At 41.1% G+C, this 22,868-nt stretch overlaps 3 protein-coding genes across 4 annotated transcripts; 1 reads left to right on the top strand and 2 right to left on the bottom strand.

The window, feature by feature from the left end:
* The first annotated feature begins 284 nt into the window (after positions 1 to 284).
* LOC120112413 (translation initiation factor IF-2-like) lies at positions 285 to 2,385 on the top strand. Its single transcript, XM_039131785.1, has 2 exons — positions 285 to 741; positions 2,179 to 2,385. The coding sequence occupies exons 1-2, from the start codon at positions 386 to 388 to the stop codon at positions 2,234 to 2,236; spliced, it is 414 nt and encodes a 137-aa protein (XP_038987713.1). The 5' UTR covers positions 285 to 385; the 3' UTR covers positions 2,237 to 2,385.
* Positions 2,386 to 3,031: 646 nt separating this feature from the next.
* On the bottom strand, positions 3,032 to 14,277 carry LOC103700378. The gene is made up of 6 exons (XM_039131784.1): positions 14,031 to 14,277; positions 12,998 to 13,889; positions 12,613 to 12,800; positions 5,149 to 5,185; positions 4,935 to 5,002; positions 3,032 to 3,962 (listed from the first exon to the last, which is right to left on the bottom strand). The coding sequence occupies exons 1-6, from the start codon at positions 14,132 to 14,134 to the stop codon at positions 3,497 to 3,499; spliced, it is 1,755 nt and encodes a 584-aa protein (XP_038987712.1). The 5' UTR covers positions 14,135 to 14,277; the 3' UTR covers positions 3,032 to 3,496.
* Positions 14,278 to 15,836: 1,559 nt separating this feature from the next.
* On the bottom strand, positions 15,837 to 21,437 carry LOC103712632 (chitin-inducible gibberellin-responsive protein 1-like). 2 transcript variants are annotated; one of them, XM_008799204.4, is made up of 3 exons: positions 21,294 to 21,437; positions 17,726 to 18,066; positions 15,837 to 17,587 (listed from the first exon to the last, which is right to left on the bottom strand). In XM_008799204.4, the coding sequence occupies exons 2-3, from the start codon at positions 18,029 to 18,031 to the stop codon at positions 16,307 to 16,309; spliced, it is 1,587 nt and encodes a 528-aa protein (XP_008797426.2). In that variant the 5' UTR covers positions 18,032 to 18,066; positions 21,294 to 21,437; the 3' UTR covers positions 15,837 to 16,306. The 2 variants fall into 2 exon arrangements, with proteins under 2 accessions (XP_008797426.2, XP_008797425.2); XM_008799203.4 differs by having other exon boundaries at positions 15,837 to 18,066.
* Positions 21,438 to 22,868: the final 1,431 nt, after the last annotated feature.

Raw genomic sequence — 22,868 nt, 5'->3', positions numbered from 1 at the left:
GGCATATCGTACGCTGACTTAACAATAATGGACGGCGGGGTAACAATGATTCAAACTAAAAAGAACTAATTAAGATGTAATTTTCTCAATAGTGTATTATTTAAATGCAATTAATCCTACAGAGTGGCTGCCGGCGAAGGTAGGCACGTCTTTAAATTTCCGAAATACCCTGGCCAGGCGCATTACGAGCGAGGGCATTTTGGTCAAACAAATGGTCAACGAGGAGTCGAGGGATTCTCCATATAAGAGAGCCCTCGGGAAACAAAATTCCGAGCTTCGTTCCGGGAGGCGGTGTCTTGTTCTACCCGGCCAGGGCCAACAATGGCAAATCTGTAAATATGCAGTAAACTCCTGCCACTGCGAGAAAACAAGAAAAAGGAGAGAGATGAGGCTTCTGGAGTTCGTCCCCTGTGGCCGTCCCGCGGCTCTGCCGGAGGACTCTCCGCCGAGCCCGAGGCTGACGGAGGAGGCGCCGCCGCCGAGCCCACGGCTGACGGAGGAGGCAGCGGCACCGCCGCTTTCCCCGACGACTTGCGCTTATGCTGAGAAGCCCCGGCGGAGACCCTCACACGGGTCGGCGTCGCCGTGGAGGCCGTCGCTCGTCGCTATCTCCGAGGACGGCACGACGGTGGCGACGGCGGGGGTCGCCGCGAAGGGTGCGGGTCGGGGCGGTGGAACGCGGATGTCGAGGGCCAAATCGACGGGGAGGGTTCTTGCTCGCAAGGAACGAGACGACTTCCGGTATATATCTCTCTCTCTCTTTCTCTCTGTAACCGGATAAGGAAGCCGGCGAGTAGAACAGCGGGCCGCGCGCCCGTGTGCTAGTAGTGCCCGCCACGTGGCCGCACGGCATGGTCGTGGCGTACGAGATCGGATGACGTGGAGCTACCAGGGCCGATGCCGCCTCGTCGGTGTTCCGGCCAGGGTAAGCCAAAAGCGTACCATAGAAATTCCATGCGGACATCCGAAGGGAGGAGGAGATCTCCTTTCCCTTCGTGGCCCGCTTTGAGATTCCCATTTCACACTATTTTTTGGCTTTCGGAGATATCGATAGAATGAATCAAGTTCTTTTGTTTTTTTGTTCCTTGTTTTTTTCGCGTGGCGATTCTCCAAGCCGAGAGTGGGTTGCATTGGGCATCCATCTGTTCAACGGAGTCATCTCTCTCTCTCAGTCTCTTTTATTAAATTTTTAAACCGGTGGAGATTGCGACCAACCAGATGGTCACACCCACAGAGAGGAAAGAACTGGTCGAAACAACTTGCTCACTTTTGCTGTGCCAGCGTCTTTATTGTACAAAACAGCACACAGCCTTATATCAGTCGGGAAAACCAAATTGATGAGAGGGAGAGAGGGTGCGTTGGGTGGTATGGATGCGGCTTTATGTGGTATTTCTATCCACACCAAATGCTGTTTTGTAGCCTCTTAACCTTGCCAATTTCTCCTTAGGCATTTTTAGCTATGCACCAAGCCAATTATTTTGTTTTCTATGTGCCAACCACCAAGAAGAGTACATCTTAAGTAAGGTCCGCAAAAAGAAGACAAGATGATTAGCATGGTACATATGGTACAGGATATAATTTCTTCTAATTTAACGTAGCCTGTTAGACTTATAATCTGCCGATTTTATAACACTCCTCTGACTTTAGCATGCATGAGCAGTAGGTGACTTCAAAATTGCAATACCGATGGCTGATTCCAGAGTCCATGCTGAAATTTGTATTCAACGTGAAGTGCTAGCGGCACTGGCGTATTTTATTCTTTATTCATTCACTTCTCACCAGGGCATGAGTAGGCCTACTTCTAGGCTGAGAATAGTCAAAATTTTTATAGGTTTGGCCTGAGAATCCTGGTTAGACGATAAACTCTGGCTTGCACGCTAATCCATATGCATGATTACGTCCAAGTGGGGCTTCCACTTCGATTTGTTGGCAATCGAGTCCAAAGGGTAGCTTTGGACCCGATGCGTTGCATGTTTTTGACCCGGCCATGCCCAATAATTTGATGTGTGAGGGTAGACCTCGTCTTCCAGTGCTTCTTGTGAGCTGTAATTCGGCTGGCCACCCTCCATCTTTTATTGACAAGACGTTTGGCCTGTTCCTCTAGAGTTCGCCGGATTGGTCTAAAAATTCTCTTTCAAGTGAATAGAAGAACTTAGATAAAAATTTTTGGTTTTGCAGGCACTATGGAGTTCCCACGGTCATGCCTTCGTTTTCTCCCGCTGCCTTCTTGTTCTGAAGCTCTCCGTTTGAAGAACTAGAAGCAAAATGTCTTGTGCTTTCTTGACGTAAATGGAAAATTGTGACTTATGTGTTGTTTCTTAATAATGCAAATTTGTAGTGCTTCTGTGCATAATTCAATTGTTTTATAAGTCTACTTTTTGCTTATTTGCTTGCTGTGCAATATTGAAAGTTAGCCGCTTGGAATTCCCTGAGGGCATAAAGCCACAATCTATAATAAATGGTTGCAAGCCCTTCAGTTCGGAAGACATGTCACTAAGGTCTTGGAGATTGTTGTCAGTTTAAGATTTAATTGTTTTCAATCTCTTCTATAGAATTCTAAAGCTGCCAAAATATATATAATTTCTGTTAATGGATTAACAGAACTGCCTTCGGCCCTCATATTACCAGAAAATGCTGGTATGAATAACAGGCTTGAAGAAGCGGAAATCATATGTTTAAGGTCAAAATAATGGCTTAAAGCTTTCCCCTTTTCCACATCTTTAAGGAAACAAACCCCTGCCATGTTTTGAACGAATGCATTACCCTACTCTATAAATGCCATAGCAGCCTCAGAGGAAATAATCAGCTGATCAAAAGAGGTAAAGGAAAAACGCAACTTGCAGGCTTCGGTTCCAAGTTGCAAACATCAATATAGAAGAAAGAGCAATCAAAAAAACAAAAAAAAATATCAACGTATGAAAATATGTCGAGAATTATCCCCAATAAAGAAATGTTTATGTAAAGCAGCTTGCAAGTCCTGGGCCCAAGAAGAAACTAGGACCCCCAGTTAGGAAGGAGGAAACCAAGAAGTAAAGAAACAACAATTCTAAGCATATCAGGTGACATGTTTTTTGGACCATCATCGTCAAAGTAAACGGCTGAAATACCTCGTACACATTCTTGGCCAAATCTTTTAGGATTTTGATTAATGTCAGCAATGCACAATAATCTTCAAATTTTTCAGTTCAGCATCAGTTTCTATAAGACACAACACTGTCATCAAAAAGATCAAAGCAACAGATTGAAAGATTTCTTCATTATCCATCTCCCTTGGTGAGAATGATGATGTAAAAACAGATTCTCTGGGGTCAAATAAAATCTGCAGCTTGGATCTTGCCTCTCAGAAGGCAACCCACCTAACCTCCCAGGGTTAATGAAAGAGAGAAGAACAAACAAGACCCATGATATGTGAAGATAGAATACCAGCAGCAGGTTGCCAGTGTTTTGCAGTAGGAATGAATTCCCGTGGACCACCCATTCATTGATTCAAAAGAGATCAATAGCCATTCAACTGTCTTTGGGGGGGCCCGGAGTAATCTGTCAAACGGGAAAAGGGCACCTGAGTCCGGCTGGGAAGGTTCCTCTGGCCAGTGAAGCGGTTCTCAGGCCTGCAATCAGACACTGGCTTTGTGAAAGCTTGAGCAAGCTCCAACGCAGAGGCTGCTTTCCCAAAACGAGGCCCTGCGACATCAGGCTCCGGTTCCTCAACAGGCTTGCGCCAGGTGCCAGGATCTGGGCGTGGTTGTTCCAGTGGCTTTTCAATCTCTCTAGTTGTCCTCCAGCTGTTGTTCCTCCATGAACTCCTCTGCACATCCACTTTCTCGACATCAGGCCGATGGTCTTTTCTCTCAAGATCCCTTCCGGCCCTTTGTACAAGGGTAAAGGTCTCAGACCTTCCACCAGGCCGGGTGGTAGGACCGGGCTCCAGCTTTGGGTCAGTCTTCAGAAGGTCATTTTTAACCCTAAAAGACACCAGTAGACAAAGTCAGTTAGGATGCATTTAAACAATGTGATAAGATAAAAACTTCACGAAGGTGGCTAACTTTATACACTCCTAATTTAGCAACAACATTTAACTTTCGGACTATAACATGTTAGGAAAATACAAAAAGAACAGAAAAGTAGGCATTTTTCAGGTAACCAAAAACATTAACATTCTTTAAGGATAGAATACGCAAAGCAATTATTTCAATTTCAATCATAGAAAGTCCCCCAATGAAAGGAAAGAAAGCTAATAACAGATGGAGAATATTGACAGAATTTAACAAACTTATTTAAGAATACAAACATGAACCCGCATCTCAAACATGGCCATACTAGTTAAAGAAATAATAGACTTAAAAATAGACTATTTACATTAAAAATTCTAAAACTACAATTTTCTAAATGTCATTTACCATTCCTACTCCAAATTTAGAGTAAATAGGTATTTCCCTCTCCGGCAAAGTAGGTTGTACAATATAAATTGCACTTATATGCATCTAGGAATGCAGGTTAATTACTGATTTACAACCCATCAGTGCAGCAACATTTAATTGGAATTATCTCATATTAACTTTCTAGACAAGGTTCACCGTACTAGTCCACGCCATATTATATAACATACTGATACCCAACCAACACTTGGTACGAAGGTATATCGAGTCTACATACACCGAACCAACCCTCATACCAGACTAACGACATTATACCAGCATGGTACCAGTACGAGATCTGGTACCGAGACGATTAACCTTGTTCTAAACTCTAGAACAATAACTACAAAAACTATTACAGATTATAAAAGTACATAGCAAGTAAGATGCTTTTGTCAACGATTCCACAAAAGCACTTCCTGTGTTCTGTGAGCTAATAATGCATAGGTTATTCAAACCAATTGGAAAAAAAAAATCGCATGTCATAACCAGCATTTAGCCATTGAAAACACTCAATACCTGTTAGCTGGTACAGTCATGTCAAGATCATTAGCAGCAAAAGCATCGACCCCGCGCTCCTTCAAAACCTGCAATAGATTCACCACCACAAACGTATTCAGAAAGAAAAGCAAACAGTAAAAACAAGGCATTTAGTGGGTGTGTGTCAATGCTGGGACAAAGAAGAAGCTCTCTTTTCACCATTTTAAATATGTCAGGGAGGGCAGAAACTTACAATTTCTCGCGGGCGAGCACCACCAAACACAGTTTGCCTACAGCAAGAAATAGACTACAAAATCGTTAAGCAGATGAATAACATTCCACATTTTCAAACAGTCATCGTAAGTCATTTGGTTCACACTCCATAAGCCATTGAGCATTCTACATGGAATAACATGTGCTTGTGTGTGGGGGATGGGGGGAGGGGGGGAGAGAGAAATTTATGGCCTATTCTTGCTAAGTTCTTCTTTTTTGATGGACCTATTCTTGGTAGGTTCAAAGTTGCAATAGGACATCTATCACAAGTTTTAATATGTCACAACTTGCAGCATATTAGAGCACATTGATTACAAAAGATTGTTAGCGGAAAACCTTTGAGTTGAATGGCTATTGGGACATGAAAATTTTTCATTTTCTGTATATAGCATAGAGTCACTAAAATTTAGGATTTCAGCACATATGCACACAAATGCGCGCAAAAATAATCAGCATACACTCTTTTGGGAACTTCAGAGCACATGGATCAACTTACATATACATGCATGTGCGAACGCAGATACCAGCATAGTTACTGGTAATGAACACAAACAAAGACACAGCAGAAGTGAGAAGACATTAGAATGAACGCATGAATGAATAGATATGAACAAATGAATAAATGCATTTGGAACAGCAGATAATTGCCATGTTATTAACCCCAATACATTAAAACAAAGTTAGCCGATCTTCAAGTGACAGATCAATTTTATAATTAAAAGAAACTGAAGATAACATCCGAAAGACCGGGACCTGCATATGAAACAAGAAGAAAGCATCATACATCCAAATTCATGTTTTATCACTTGGTATGTCCTTAGACCTGGCTTTGAAAGGTTACTTCCAAATTGAATCAAATAAAAGGAGGGGAAATTCAGATTAGCTACTTCCAGCATCTCCTTATTGTTTGAATTTGAAACCACCATAATCCACTTCAAGGGTTGAGTGCTTTTCCTCTCCCATTCAAGAACTTAATGTGGTCAAGCCAGTGATACCAAGATCAGATAAATTAAGTGATCAATATTCCAACAAATGAATGATTCTCAAGTTCTTCAATCTCAAGTTAGTCAATCAATGGAAATAAGCAGGTTGAAGCATCAACCTTCCATTCTCAATGGTCAATACCGCTTCCACCTAGTCCACAATGAATCCACACAAAAGATTTAAGGACTCGGCATGGGAACATAGACTCTAACTGCCTAAACAGACGCTCTACAAATCAGACAAAAAAGATGTATTAGAAACTTCCAACATACACAGAGATGGATAACTTATTTATACGATATATTCTTGAAAACTTGCAAAGTTAAGGCCCTTGCAAATTGGCATGACTACATCATAATCTCAATTGACATATTATCATTGGTGCTTTGAAAGAATTTTATTTTCCATCATGGACTTGTTCCTTGTCAAACTTAGAATTTTAAGTGACAACCTCTTCTTCAAATGAGACACATTTATAAAAGATATCTCTCATATCAATTAAAGAATCTTTGGGAGAATATATTGTCCTTCTAATATATGAAAACACACCAAGACACATGTAATGGTAAAAACCAGTAAGGGCACATATCAAAATTTAGTTTATCAAAATTTATACTGCAGCACATCAAAGATCTTCAAATCCTCAACCATCTCATTCTTCCTACTCCAATTCTTTGATAAATATGTTACCCTTCAATTCCAATCCATAATATACATGACTACAAACTTCATCGTGAACATGACCTACCTTGTATCTTACAAAACATTGTTAGAATGTAAGAGGACCTGGAAATCCTGTGAGAAAAATGGTTAAAAACTTCTTGGCTTCTAATGTTGTTGTGCTGGGGGGATCCAGGAATCAAAATTTGACAATCCTTCATCCTTTATTCTGAGATCAAATTCCGGAGAGGAGGAGGGGGGGGGGGGGGGGAGTGTGGATCAACTCTTGGTTCAGTTGCAATTCAGTTGGTTCTGCTGGGGGTTGTTTGACATTGAAAAGAAGGGGATTCCGAGGTTCTCTGCTACCATGCAGTGGTTTGATAGAATGCTTAATCTTAGTTGGATTTTCACAGCATATGGACCTGCTGCCCATGGCCTCAAGATATTATTCTGGAGAGAATTAAGACAAATAAGATCCACCTCTTGTGGGCCCTGGATTGTGGCTGGTGACTTTAATGCTTTATACAAGATGCAGGAAAGAAATGGACTACCACAAGCCAAAAAGATCTCAAAAGCCTTCCTCTCCTTTATCAGATTGAATCAGATGCTGGACCTTCCACTTAAGGGACATGATTTCACCTCGTGTAAGCATAGAGAGTCCCCGATCATGGAAAAGTTAGATAGATTCTAGATCTCCACTAAATGGGATGACATATGTCCTCATACCTTTGAGGTCGCCCTTCCTAATCCCTGCTCTGATCATGTTCTCACCAAGCTATCTTTTGCAGTCCTGCTCAAAACCAAAAGTCTCTAGTTTGCAGAAGTTGGTTAACACATTATGAGATTTCAGATGTGGTCTCTCGGGCTTGGAACTCTTCTGGCTTCTTTGAGCATGCAGCTGTTAACCTAGTTCTTAAATTCAAGGCCAATGCTGTCAACGAAGTGAGAAAGCAATGCCTTTTCTTGCTTCCAAGATGGATGTCATGCCATGAAGGAGGCTATCAAATACCTGTACAAGAGTCATGTCCATGATAAATATGAAAGGCCTGGTCTGGATCCCAAAGAGTTAAGACTTCAACCGAAACACTGCATTAACTTCGAGCCCCTACAACTTGTTAGATAAATAGGATCACCCAATTAACTTAGTTCTCCTTCTGGGGCACCAGGTTGCCTCACAAAAACTCTACATACTAAAAAAGCTGTATAAATATGTAGATATTTAAACAACTCAATAAAAGAAAGATGAAAATTCTCCCATTTTATATTAAAAAAAAAATACAACAGCCCATATCCAAAGGAAATTTGATTGGATCACCTCTACTGATTGGAATGGAGCTGAGATCGTTGGTAAAAATGAAATTAAGAAGGTCCTCATAGAATTCTTCAAAAATATTTTCTATGTGCTCATGGTCCCTCCCCTTGACTCGGACTGAAATTGCATCTATCCCCAGCCCCAATTGGTTCTCAGCAAGCTTGAATAGCCTCTCTCATTGGAGGAAATAAAACAAGCAGTTTTCAGCTTCAAAGATGACAAAAACCCAGGTCCAGATGGCTTCTCCATATGCTTTTTCCAGCATTTTTGAGATCTAATCAAGGATGACAGTTTCCACCTCTTCCAGCAAAGTTTTGATCATAACATTGATCTTGCAAGAATCAACTACACTATCCTCACCTTAGTTCCTAAAAAGGAGGCGGCAAAAACTCCATCTAACTTCAGGCCAATCAGTCTTATTCATAGCTACGCAAAACTAATATCAAAAGTACTTGCTTACCGGCTTCAACCCTTCTTGAAGGAGCTAATGGACGCTACTCGATCAGCCTACATCAAAGGAAGGTCAATTATGGACAATATTCTTTGTGCTAATGAAATCCTTCATCATATTAGGAGAGCAGAACGGGGTTATCTGCAAGCTAGACTTCTCAAAAGCCTTTGACAAAGTTGCCCCCAGTTATCTTCTTAGATTGCTTTAGCAAAAAAATTTTCCACCAAGATGGAATTGTTGGTTGGAGAACCTCCTTTGGAACAAGGTTGCAATCAATGTAGATGGTGAGACAGGGGATTGGATCTTTTGCAGAAGGTGACTACGGCAAGATGACCCTCTCTCATTTCCTATTTATTCTATCAGTTGACCCTCTTTGCAGAATGCTTAATGCCGCAGCCTCAGCTAAGATTTTTGAAGGTTTGGGGAATTCTTGGATTTGTGGCGGGACAAAAATTCTTCAGTATGTAGATGATACATTAGTCTTTGCTCGGGCAAGAAAAGATTATATGGCTGTGTTGAAGACCATCCTCTACTGTTTTAAGCAAATCTCGGTGCTATCTATCGATTATCAAAAGAGTTCAATTTTTACTATTGCTCATAGCTCATCCCTTGGGGGTGGACTGTGCTTGCTGGCTTAACTGTCCATTGTGCCTCTCCTACTCAAATACCTTGGTCTACCACTGAGCAGAGGAGAACCTTCGAAAGAAGATTGGATGATTTTGGTGTAGAGGATTGAGAACAGGCTAGCATCTTGGAAGAGTAAATATCTTTCTTCTAGGGAGCATCTCACCTTAATCAACTCGGCGCTCAATTTTATCCCTCTGTACTTCATGTCCCTGTTTAAGGTACCTGCTTAGGTCATCTAGAAGATCAATTGCTACAGAAGATCTTTCCTTTGGAGAGGCTCCTCTTCCTCAGGTTCTCTTGTAAAATTAACTAGAAAACTGTTTGTCTTCAAAAAAGACTTGGTCTTAAGGGCATTGGCCACATGAACCCTTCACTACTTGCTAAATGGGGCTGGAGATTCTTTTCAAATGACCCAAGCTTATGGAGAAGGTAGATACCATTTGCATATCATAAGAAGGTTAGACTTTCTATGTGTTGGAAGCCTTTTCAGAAGATGCTCTAGCCTTTGGCATGACATTGTTACTGACCATCCGGCTTTTTGGAAGAGAACTAAATTCCGGATTGAAAATGGTCAAGGCACCCGTTTTGGAAAGAGAGCTAGATTTGCAACACACCATTACAAACTATCTTCTTCTTGTACAAAAACAGCTGCAGGAAGAATGGCACAGTTGCACACACTCTCAACTCAAGGTCAAGGATCTGGAGGATCAGGTTACCAATCTGCCCCACATTTGAGGTGCACACATAATTTTGTTAGCTATCCTCTTTATTGCCTTTGGTTACATTGAATTCGGATGATGATCAATTGCTGTGGAAAATGAATGTTAAAGGAGTCTTCTCCACTGCATCTCTTTACCAATTCTTACTTACCAGAGAAATCAAATGCAGTTTCGCTTCATCTCTGCAGAGTTTACACGTGCCTCAAAAAATAAATGGTTTCTTTGGCTTAGCTAGAAGAAAAGATCAATAACAAGAGTTTGCTTCAAAGGAAGCCAGGACAAAGCCTTGGGGGATATGTACTCTGTCAACATGCATCTGAAACAGATGATTGTCTTTTTTGTAGCTGAGATTTCTTTGCTACTATTTGGAAGGCCATATGTCATTTGCTCCGTGTGCTGCATCCACAATCCTCCTTTGAAAATCTTTGCCTCATTAGAAGACAAAAAAAAAAAAATCTAAACCTATTCAACCTGTTATTCTTATGTTACTTGCAGCTTTCACCTGAGTTTGCTGGAGAGAAAGAAATGCCGAGAATTTTTATAAACAATTGAACTCTGTAGCTTCTGATGACCTCCAATGCTTCAATGATTGGTCAGCTCTTTGTAATCCTAATCAGATGCCTGCTTTTGGAGAGGTTTGGTCAAAAATGAACAACTTGCCGAATATGCTGTCTTAAATTGGCATGATCAAAGCTTCAGCCATGGCCAAGAGAAAAACTTGTCTTCACAGTCCTCTATCTGTAAACCTTTTCTTCAGTTTGCTGATTTCTTCTATGTTGTAAATATTTACACTTTTGCTAATACACGCCGGCTGAAGTTTTTTCCACCTCCCTTTCAATCAAAAAGAGTACCTAAAAATTGCAAGTACAAGCAATATGTGCTAGGTGAGCTATGGAGGATGATCTAGCAGCTACTGCAAATCACACCCCTTGGCACATGATACTTGGGGCATGATGACTTGTACTGGCTGTTGAATCTATTGGGACCCATGTGGGCATCATTGATACATGTGAATGCAGGCATCTTCAAGAATCAAAAAGAAAAAAGATTCATCATTAAGATCCTTATGCTTCTATCTTTCCAAATTGCCTAGCAACAAAGGAAAATAGGTTTAGCGAGTTTTTTCCAAACACTTACAAATCTCAAAGAATATATTAACAGCCCAATCTTTAAGCTTCAGGTGATATTCAAAATGATGCAGCCATGAGGCTTTGTCAAGAGGTAAAGGGAAGCCTTGCTGCCTCAAGTTGTAAACAGCTAAACCACATTATTTCTTCTACCCTTGTATATCTTTAAACAAAAAAAGAAAAGAAAAAAGAACTGTCCAACATTAATTACCTGAGCAACTAAATATAAACCAAACATTTTACAAAGATTGAGCTAACTATCAGGATATCAAATCTAAATCCATTAAGAATTCATTTGAACAAGTCTCATATCAGCCACACAGCCACATATGACATTATGTTTTAGTATTTGGAAAAGCTTATCGACATCATCAAGTTGCAGCTTTATGCAATTACTTTTATCTTTTAAGACACCCAAAGCATCTCTCCCATATTTATAAAATGTGGGACATGTTCTTACTCCATGGTTTCCTTCCTAAAATAGGGGGCAATAAATCATAATTTGAATTGACCTCCCCTAGACATTTTAATCCATATTCCAAAGTTAATAACAGGAAATAATTAAACTATAACTCTTCAAATTGAATATGTTTGAGGACTTATCCAAGTAGATCCCAAGGAGACTTCCTTATGAAACAATGATATCTACTTAAGTCATAAACCCTCACAAAGAAAGCAGCCCGCATATCCATTTTCTAAGCAAAGCTTTACTCATAGTTCTCAGTTTTAGGATTCTCCTCCAAACTCCTCAGGTGCATAATCTTTCCTTGTTCTGAGATATTTCCATACTGAAATACTGCATTGAAGTCTCCACAACTGATGAAAGCATCTAGAAAGGAGACATCTAGTAGCAAAATGCTATGGAGCAAAGCCATCAGTCAGTAACAACTTACCGCATAAAGAGAAGATTACCTATCCAACCTTCAAGTCTCATCTTAACTTTAGCCCAACAGTTCAGCTTAGCAAGTATAAAGGGAAGCCCCAGATAGGTGATGGAAGAATTCCGCAATATAGCATATCGGTTGAAAACCTATATAATTCTGTTCAAGGCTGATTCACAATGGAACAATGTATTTTGCATTCAGAAGAGATGAACTTAAGAGTACTAGAATAATATTTAAATGCAACTTCAATCATCACTGGCTTAATAATAGATCAACATATCTTCAGCCTTCAACAAATTGAATGTTAGTCGCTCTTTCTTCCATTTATCCTTCCTGTCTATGGATCCTTAGCCACCAGCATGAAGCCGACTTAATCATCAATTTGAGAATTTTGGAGGACATAAGAAGCAGATTAATGAAAATCAATTTCTATGTTTTACTTCCATTATATTCAAGATGCCATCAGCTTTTCATGATCCTTGTGTCATAAGATAGACATTGACCAATTAAGCCTACTAGCAGAATTGGCCCAAGTTTTTACCTCATCTCCAATGCTAAGATCATTGTGCATCAAATAGCAAAGAAATCTCAGTAACCAGAGCAGACACCATCCATGACTGCGAAAACTAGTAAGCATAGAGAACAACTTAAGCAGACACGAGTAAAGCAAGATTTTTAACCTTGTTCGTTCAGCACTTTCATCTGACTGCTCAACAGGCAGGAAGCGGGGTTTCGGATTCAATCTTGGACGTTCAACTGCTTTACTCCCATCATCCTCCCCAGCAGAGGCCGCTTTCAGTGGATTTGTAGTTGGATGCATCTCATGAACGCTTTCAATCTGCACTGAGCTCACAGGTGGCTGATATCCCTGCATGATTGACCAGATAATAAGCAACACCCATAATCAAACAAGACTATATTTAAACTACTTGAAAAAGAACCAATCTATTGAATGATTTGAGGAAGTGGGTAACTCAAATTTTAATGAGATCCAATCCGAAAGGGCACCAGGAGTAGGTAAATTTACCAAGTTACTATTATTAAAGAATTCAAACAACAGAATACCTGATTGTCAGCAATTCCCAGTGTCTCAGAGGAAGGCTCCGAAGGCTTCGTCCTGGGGAGTAGCTTCAGCTTCGGACGCTCCGATACTTCCACCAGTCCTTGCTGATGCAACTGCGACCCACTGAATCTCCCCTCGCGGGACGTTGAACGAGCCCCTTCATCGTATAAGTTAGCTGCATTCCTCTCCTTCACCTCTGGATAAACTGAAGATCTCACCCGCTCCTGGTCCCTCGCCCCATCAGTACAATATCCCATTAAAGCTCTTTCCTTGGCTTCAGGGTATTCCGTGGACCTCATCCTCTCTTTCTCGTAGTCCCGATCCCCAACACCAACGATTCGGACGCTCTCACCAAACCTCCGATCGAAAACTTCCGTCTCCTGCAATCTGATGGCCTCACCCTCAGGCGGCTTCGACTGCCACCGTCCCGAAGACATCTTCTCGACTGCACTTGCCTGCGCGAGTCTCGAGGCGGACCACATCGTGGTGGTGGAACGGGAGGGCAGCGGCTCGCTCACAGGTTCCTTCCTCGCAGCCCAAGCATTCGGAGGGGGACCAACGTTGCTGCCGGAAGACGGGGGGAACCCAGAGACAGGGGCGGCGGCATCCGGGCTCGAGATCGGGCGCTTCTGGTCCGCTGTGGCGGTGGGCCGGACGGGGTCGACGGCTGCGGGGCGGCGGGGGGCGGAGGAGGCGTCGAAGGGCTTGCGTTCGTCCTCGTCGAAGTGGCGGCCGATGTGAGCGGGATGGGAAAGAAACACGGGTGGCCGCTCGTCGAAGGCTCGGTTGCCACCGCCGGCGGATCCGGGTCGGGAGCGTTGGTGGTCGGACTTCCCGGCGGCGCCGACCGCGGCAGGGCCCCAGGGGGCAAGCCGATCCGGAGGCCTCACGGAGCTGCAAGAAAAGAAGATAAGAAAAGGATCAGAGAATTAGGTTTTGGGGAATTGGGAATGCAGGGTTGGGAAGAAAGAGGGTGTTCCCGAGAAGGGCTCGAGGTGGGGAGGGGAATTATGAGGAGGAGGAGGAGGAGAGTACACGCCGGGGGCGGACGGCAGTGGGAGGTTGGAAGGGATGGATCCGCCATGGAAGTCTTTGAGCGTCATCGTCGTCGATCCGCTGAAAGATTTCTTCTTGGACATTTTCTTTCTTTTTTGTTTGCCTTCTTTTCCCCTCTCTCCTTGTTTTTTGTTTTCGTTAATCTTTTTCCCCTTCTTTCTTCCTCTTCTTCTCGCCTCTTGGCAGGAGGAGGTGAGGAAGGGGACTCGGAGGCGGCGGGGGATGAGTTCTCGAGCTTTGTGATGGAGATGGCTCTGAGGCGCGCCGAGATGTAAATAAATCCATCGATCCAAGCGTTGCAATTTATCGTCCAATCCATCGATCCGATCGAACTATCTATTTTAAACAGATTTAGGTGTGATATAAATAAATTTAGATCGATCAAACTATCTAAATTTATTTATTAACTAGATTGAATTCAGATTTAAACTTCCGACTATTTAATTTATTTTTATTTATTTAATAATTATCTAATATATTTAAAATTTATCTAATTTATTTGAAATCTATTTAATCCAACTTTCTTAATCTCTTTAAATCTATTTAACCTGATAAAAATCTAGCTAATCAGTTTAATCCGTTTAATTGTTTGATAAATGGTTCGCATAAGTTAGGGTGGATTACCTATAGATCAGTTTTATGGTAGAAAAAAAAAATTAAATTTAATGCCATGTAAAGATTTTTATATAAGTATCCGAAACATGGTATTATTTCAGTGTATTTTATCCTTTACAAAATATTTCTGAAATAGTTGAGTTGAAAAAGAACTGTGAGACAAATGAATTTATAATATGAATTTTTTTCCGCTTGAATGAATCTCATTAAATTAGGCTGTCATGGACATGGCAAATGCGTGTGGTTTCTTACAACACGTCACCTATAGGCCGCCATTCTCATGTTGCAACACTTTCTTCTCTTCTAAACTATTGACATCTTTTTATTTGTTTTATCATAGCTTTCGCCATTGAAAAGGGATATGAAAACTTGTTCTTATGATGTCTGGAAGAAAGCATATGATAAACTAATAAACTGCGATGAGAGGTAATTTGATGACTCTAAGAAATTAAGAATGAAAGGTGTAGATAAGCAACGATTTGTTGAAGTTGTAAATGCATAAAGGATACTCTGAATTGTCATGGAAATGTACACTGGACAAATGATAAATATCAGAATTATTTGCAGTGCAACAGTCGAATTTCCCATCATGGTTGGCCCTAAATCAGGGTTTGGCACTTACTCAAATTTCTCTGTCAGTTTATTTGCTATTGGTATTCTATAAGTTTACTGTACTTTTTTGCGATTTGCACATGATTTGGTGTTAATCTATTAGATAAGATTAAATGGTAAATTGAAACTCCACAGTAAAAGCCTTAAAGGATGAGGACCTAAAAGCACCAAAATGAATAAAGAAAGAGAGAAATGAAGATGATGCTCGATCATTGAGAGGCTCATGGTGTTACGTGAAATTTTTAAAATAATGACCATACCCACAATGTCGAGCTGATGTGTGCTAAAATTAGGAATGTAGGAATTTGTATCAGGGGAAGGTGGGAAAGTTGCACCAGTTCAGGACGATGTGACAACCGAGTATTGAGAAGGCCTTGGCAAGAAGAGGTGCTTGAATTTGTAAAGGATGGTCTAAGTACAACCTATTGTAATGTTATTGGTAGTTGTGAGAGCTAAATAGCTCATAGCAGACAAAACTCGCAAATTAAGTTCATCAAGCTATCTCCGAAGGGTTGGAGCAAGGGTTGATGGTTAAGATTGAACTCATCATCTTGTTTAATAGTTTACCTAAATTACATCTTTGTTCAGTGTTAAATGACTCTCAATTACATCATTGACATGATGTGCTTAATTTTTTTTTTGTAGATTATACATGAGAACAATTTTAAAAATAAATAAATAAATCAGTAATCTAGTGAACAAAGCAAAGGATGCCAATTGGCTGGGCTGAGTTGGTAGCCTCACTTTGATCATCAACCAGGCTTGTCCAGATCCTAGTTCAAAAAAATTAAATAAATAAAAACAAGAACAGAGAACAGAAAAAAACTAAAGTCAGCCTTCTAAGAAGACTGTCCTGGCCTATGCAAGGACTACAACATCAGATGCAGCATTCCAATGTACAAACATACAACGAAATAAATGACCCAGCAATACGTAGATACAACACTTTAGGATCACACAAAACTTGATGGGAATATCCGTTATTTGCTGACCTGTTTTCCTAAGCTCATCTGCCTAAAGTTCTGCAATCAGTGCCATGCAGAGGCTGAGATCAGGTTTCTATCCTTCCAACCTAATAACATTGCTCCATCTTTCTCCACCAATGTATACTTATCAGAGTAACATCCAAGCAGACTCTTTATCACCGAATTCACATAAGAGCTAAGTGGGAGAGGCTTGAATCCTGCCATGGTCAGCCTGGATCTCCACTTCCCGAGCAACTCATGTCTCTCCACCCTCTCCTTCCCTTCGCATGCGATGATATTAACTATGTCCTTTGCCAGGCAGTGCTGCTCCACATTTATCCTCTGTTTGCTATCCCTTGGCAGCGTCACATCAATTGATTCGAACATTGCGTAGTAGTAATCCAATGTCTCCAAGAATCTCATCAAGAATGGGGTTGTGTTGGTGTTGGACTCCTGCTCCACCAAAGTAGTCACTTTTGGTGACAACCCCTTCACCATCCTCAGCAACCCATCCCTGGGGTTGTTCACATCAACGCTTTCATCGGGGGTGTGGTGGAGCTGAAGGGTAAAATTCACGGCAAGCGCTTCACCTGGTCGAATGTCTAGCATTTCTCTTGTGACATCTGGCCCAAAGACGGGAAGGCCATTGAACTCCAAAGGAATGTTGAACTTCTTGGACATATCAGATAGCATCTTCCCCACAAGCTGCAAACCATCGCCTCGGGCATATTCTGACTCTGCATCATCGATCCCCGTGATCCGAACATGTGGAGGACCCCCGGGCCTAGCAGCTAATGCTTGTATTAGGGTGACCCACTGAGTCCCTTGAGCAATTTGAAAGTCTATAATGTGGATTCTGTCCTCATGCCTCAGCGCTTCAGCAATTGCTCCATTGGCTGCCATGTAGCCAAATTTGAAGTAAGGGCAGATGTCATATAAGATCCGCATGTAAGAAAGAAGTTCCTTGCTTGCTGGTTTCTGGCACCTCAGGGCACGGTAGATGTTGGTGCCAGAAGACTCCTTCCTCGCCACCAGGCCTTCTAGCATGTAAGCACCCAGATGCTGGATAGGTTCTCCAATGATGGAGACAGAAGCACGGGCTTCTTGGACTAGCATTTCAAATTCATTTATCTTGTCCTCGGACAAAGCTTCAGCACATCTGATCAACATCTGTTTCACATCACTCTCTGGAAATTCCTTCATCTCTCTCAGACGTTTCTCAGGATGGACTTCATGGCTTGCTTTTGGAAATCTGCCAGAAGTGTACTGGGGCTGGATGACAGCAGGTGGTTCCATGCGAGACTCATGGCTCCAAGTCCTTGATCGCTGCTTTGTGAGCTGAGGCTGTTTGTTTTCGTCAGACTCCACATTAGTACTAGTAGTTGCCTCATCAGTATCAGGGGCCATTAGAACAGACTCAATTTTTTGTAGAGCGCGCCTCATGCATTGATTGGAAACTGCATAAGATGAATTAGATGGTACCTGGATACTCTCTGCAGGATGAATGTGGGTTTGCTCGGATGAGCTGTTGATTTCTAGTGGCGAGTACTGAGAAGGGCTAACCCCTGAGATGGTCTCTGTGGAGCTATACTGCTCCTGGCTGTTGCTTAGTATAGACAAAGTATCGCAATCGAACTGGCTGGAAAGAGGAGAGTTGGGTGAGTTGCCTAAACCAAGTTTAATGGAACCCGATGCCCGTTCACTGTATGCTAGAGTTCTTGGAGAAGGGAATTTGCGGGACGCATCTGCACCAGTCAATTCACATCTGAAAAGCTGATGCGAGTCCATGCTAGAAGGATGGGCATCAGTTATTCATGAGATTTCTGCATGGAAGAATGAGAACACAGTCATTAGCTAATTAAGTGATGGAAGACCATCAAAAATCATGTTTATTAGTGCAAACTGCAAGTCAGCAAGTGCAAGGAAAAAAATAATTTTAAAAAAAACTGGAATACCATATTTACCTAATTTCTGCAATTTCGGGATGCATGGATTCTGCCTAGCATATTTATGTGACATCTCACACATGGGTGGATACTGGCCTAAAGAGGGCTCAGGGAGGGAAACATCAAAGCATCATGGAGACCTTAAATCCTGCAATTTTTTCATGATGCTAGGTATGCCTTTTAGATGAAATCTGATATTTTCAGTATCTTGAAATTGCCTTCTAGATCCTGCTACTCCTCCCTTCCTCCGAATTCTCTCCCCATCAGATCCCCATAATTACAAGACTAGCATGGATCTGTGGAGCTGACCACAAACCACGTATAGCAATTGTAATAGTAACTCTTAACCACTCAGTTTTATGAGTAACAAAACATCCAGTGCAGATGCTCAAAGATTTATTCACAAGTCTATAAGATCAGAGCATTTACAGCAGCAATGAATTTAGTAATGACTGACATTCTGGAACTAAAAGAAAAATATAAAGAAGTTGAGTGGAACAAACTGCTTCATACTTTATAACCCAACTGGCAGATGATAATATCTAGATATGCATGTTTATCTGATACCTCAGAGTGCACTATAAAGTTAATTCCTTGAAAATGTTGGCAGCCAATACAGCTGATAACTGGCAATGCACATCCATATTTTTAAAACTGATTCTGTAAGATTGTTCGAGGATAACAAGCTTTTCACTGACATTGTGAATTCCCATGTTAAGCGTATATGTGAACGAGGGGTAAATGTAAATTCATCTTATGCTGAGATCATCCATATAAATATAAGTTTTAGTAAGCGCAAAAACATTTTAGGTTTAACTAGTAATAAAATTTTATAGCTTCCGAGGTGAGACAATTGAAATAATTTTCTAGGAAACCAGGTCACAGATTCCATGATGTCTATCCTAGTAGCTGCAGTAGGACAATGACAGCATATTTTTCTATTCTATGATATAGACCAAGTGCATGGAATTACATCAAGGTATGTCTTTCTACACTTGACAGTCAATATCTCACTTATAAAAATCAAAACGAAAACACTGTCATTCAATCTGTTATGTGACATTTCTGACAGAGCCTCTAAGAAAACTTACCTTATCAGCATCGTAAAGAAGAACATGTGCAGTTCTCATTCAATTGCAGAAAGCAATTAGCCATGAACAAGGACACACATCTTAAATTTCAAGTGCGTATGTTGTAAACAGCACATGGAGATGCTATGAAGCAAATCAAGGGTCTAATCTACCATGCCAAACTTGGAAAATTAAGAACAACAAACAAACATATTAGCAGAACTGCAAAATCCACTTCTCCTATCAATTGATGACTCAGAAGTCAATTTAAAATGTTTAATATGCTTCATCATTAATTTCATAATTAGAACACAATGTCTATCATTCCATCTAGCATAATGTAAAGATTTCATTATTTTCTTAAGTTTAATTTCTTCCAAGCTGTGCATAACCTAATAATAAGATGCAAGTACATTATAATACTCTGATATAAGAAAATAAGGTCTTTCTCCTTATGAACATACAAGTAGTCTCTGTACTTAACGTAAGCAACTCATTCCATGTCAATAAAGGGTCTCCTCTCTCCAGCTGTCTGACTGAATGGTATGCACTCCTTCCATCCATTTCTCAATTTCTCTTTACATCTTTTTTCTTCCCCATTCTCTCAGAATTTTTCTCCTGTAACTTCCATCTTTTTTGACCATTGAAACCAAAACATCTGCCATTCCCCTCTTTTTCTTCTGTCCTTTCATTGTTGCTCATGATTATTTTTTTTCTTCTTCTTACATCTCAAACCAACAATAATATTATGTCAATTTTGATTAAAAGTAGATTCCGGCATAATGAATTTTAAGTAGCTTATATCTAGGAATATGTATAAGACCAAGGGTCTGTTCAGATGTCTGGCTTGAGAAGGTGGCAGCCACTGGCAACAGCTAATCCCTATTTTTTCAGATTCCTCCTGAAAAATGATTAGTCTTATCCCTGGAAAGTAGGGATTACTTGTCACTTGGCTTCCCATCTCTTCAAAGCACCCCATATCCTCTGTGTTTTTAAAACAACAGCTCCCCAGCATGCAAACAGCCCCTAAACATATGTACTATGGGCTATCTCTTAGCCATAAATACATCGTAGCCTTGATCGGAATTTATATTTCTGCTACAATCTCATTGTGTAGGGATTTTGGTTCAGTTTGTAATTAACTCCTAGATTACCTTTGTTTGGGTTCAAAAAGTCCCCTCTGATGCTTAAAGATTCCAACATAACTAGAAATTTTGATATTGCCCCAGTAACTAGAGATCACCCAACCGCACCAACAAAACTTCTCCCACTTTTTCTTACTTCCAAAATAAATGCCATGTAAAAACACATAACAATTAGGGAAACAGAAAATTTTGATGGATTTAAGTACAAGCAGCTAAACAAGCAACACAAAACAAGAAGTAATATGCATACATACATACATATATAGGCATTCTTCTTCTAACAACCAATTTTCTTTCTTGCGGTAACTAGAAATTTGTTTCTAATAAAAAATAACTCGTAAGATGTTGGACTGGAACTCAAAAAAAGTCAAAAAATAGCACACATACTGTTCCCACACATATTTCTTGTATTTTCCCCTTCATCTGCAACCCTTAGAATCAAAAGATTTATAAATTTCATAATCTTTAGCCTAGAAGCCAATAAATATATAGATAAAAAGATAGATAGATAGATAGATAAAACTATTATCTCAAATAACTCGGACAATTTCTAACCACTAAAAAAGTAGATATCTTTCTCCTCCAGATAAATTCCGGAAACGTTTCCGAACCATCAAAACTCCAAAGAAACTCCATCAAGAAGCGATTCTAGTCCAAAACCCTAAGTCCATCTCGCAAACAGAACCATTTCCTTAAGTAGTTATCGAATTCCAGCAAAATAACAAAATCTGCATACAACTTCAAATTTAACCAAACTTCCCCACCCCGCAACCCCCAAACAACCCCCCCACAACAACAAAACACACAAAAAAAGGAAAAAAAGAGAGGAAATGACCAATCTTAGAATGAAAATTGCTAAAACATCCATCAAAATTGCATGAAATCTCACCTGTAAGAACCCGATATCGATCCAAACGCTGATTCTCCTCTCTTTTTTTGTGCCGAAGTGACTCTCCTCTTCTCAGTCCTCTCTCTACGTATAGATTCCTTCTCTCCTCTGGGAATTAGAGCTCAAGGACTTCCGAGCTGCCGCTTTATAGGCACCCCGGGGAGCGACCGTACGACTAACGGCGTCACTCCCAGGCGACGAATGGGTCCGCGTTACCGCGTCTAGACGGGCCCTGACATAACGGCACAGTGACGGCCCGACCGCCGACCATCCACCCCGTGCGCACGCGCCACGCGGCCAGCAAACTGCAGCCGTCCGATCGCCCCTCCCCCGCGCTCCCCTTATCCACGTGTGCAATGCAACGGGTTTATCGAGCATCCGCAAGGGAGCTGCCGCGCGTGCTCACGACACGCATGACGCCCGCTAGACGTTGCTTTGACACGCGGGTTGGCGACGCCCCCTCCAGGACTGTAGACTTTGACCTGACGTGGCAACCCCGCGTCGCACTCCTGACCGTCGGATCTCGATCGGACAGTCTGTGATCCCACGTATTAGCACGGTCCGTTTTGACTGTGTAGACCCCGTCTGGGCCGTCCGTTCGGTTGTCCCTGGATGGATAAGCTCGCGACGTCGACGTGGTTCGGGGGTTACACCCAAGAAAACGACAAATGGGAACGCGGAGATGTACCTCTAGGTTTCTGGAAGGACGCAATATGGATGCCTTTTCTATTTTTTTTTTATTTTTAACTTTTTTTATACAATAAATTCTCCTTCTCTCCTGACTGTTTTAATTGTGGGTCACAGGAGGAAATGCCGTTTTATGAATGTTAATTAAGCATGGGACCTAAACTTGGATTGCTATAGTTTTATATTAAAAGCTAAGAAGTTGGTAAGAATGCTCATTTGCTTGTCGAATAAAAATTAAAAAAAAGTAGAAAAGGAGTAGAAATTTGTAATAAAAAAATATAAAGGTTTACAGTGGATGGTAGCTGCACTAGAAAAGTGAAGCAGCGTGCATGGAAATGAATCCTTGTAAAATATATGTACTTTATTGGATTCAAATAGTAGGATTTGGTGTTTGATCACTATACGTCCACTTGAAACTTGCACACAGTAACGAGACTTCGCGAGTTGTTGCTTCAAGAGCTGCATGCCAGACTTTGGACTTCATACGAGTTAGTTGAGATTTAGAAAGATCTAGGGTTCGTATATGTAGTTTCTGAATCCAATTTGATTTATTTTACTCGAGAACCTCCACCTTCTAATTTCATCAAAATCAAATTTGATGGCCGCATAAGGAACAAGGATCAAATTGGTGGAGCAGATTTTATTATTGGTAATTCCAAGTAATTTTTGTTGCAGCAGGAGGTTCTCATCTTCTTAATCCACTGGCTGAATTAAGGACCGCATGAAAAGGGTCGGTTATGCTATTATCGTCCTAAAACAGTTATATTCTAGATTAAGGCAGGAGGACTTCGGCAAGGATCTACTTATCCATTATTGTTGGATATTTGAAGATTAAAATCAAGTTTTACATCTTGTGTAGCCAAGTATTTACTCAGAGGTTAATAAAGC

Source organism: Phoenix dactylifera, chromosome 11 (assembly GCF_009389715.1).
Source record: "Phoenix dactylifera cultivar Barhee BC4 chromosome 11, palm_55x_up_171113_PBpolish2nd_filt_p, whole genome shotgun sequence".
NCBI classification, from domain to species: Eukaryota; Viridiplantae; Streptophyta; class Magnoliopsida; order Arecales; family Arecaceae; genus Phoenix; species Phoenix dactylifera.
The sequence above is the reverse complement of the archived record's forward strand: the minus strand, read 5'-3'. Positions and strand labels throughout refer to the sequence as shown.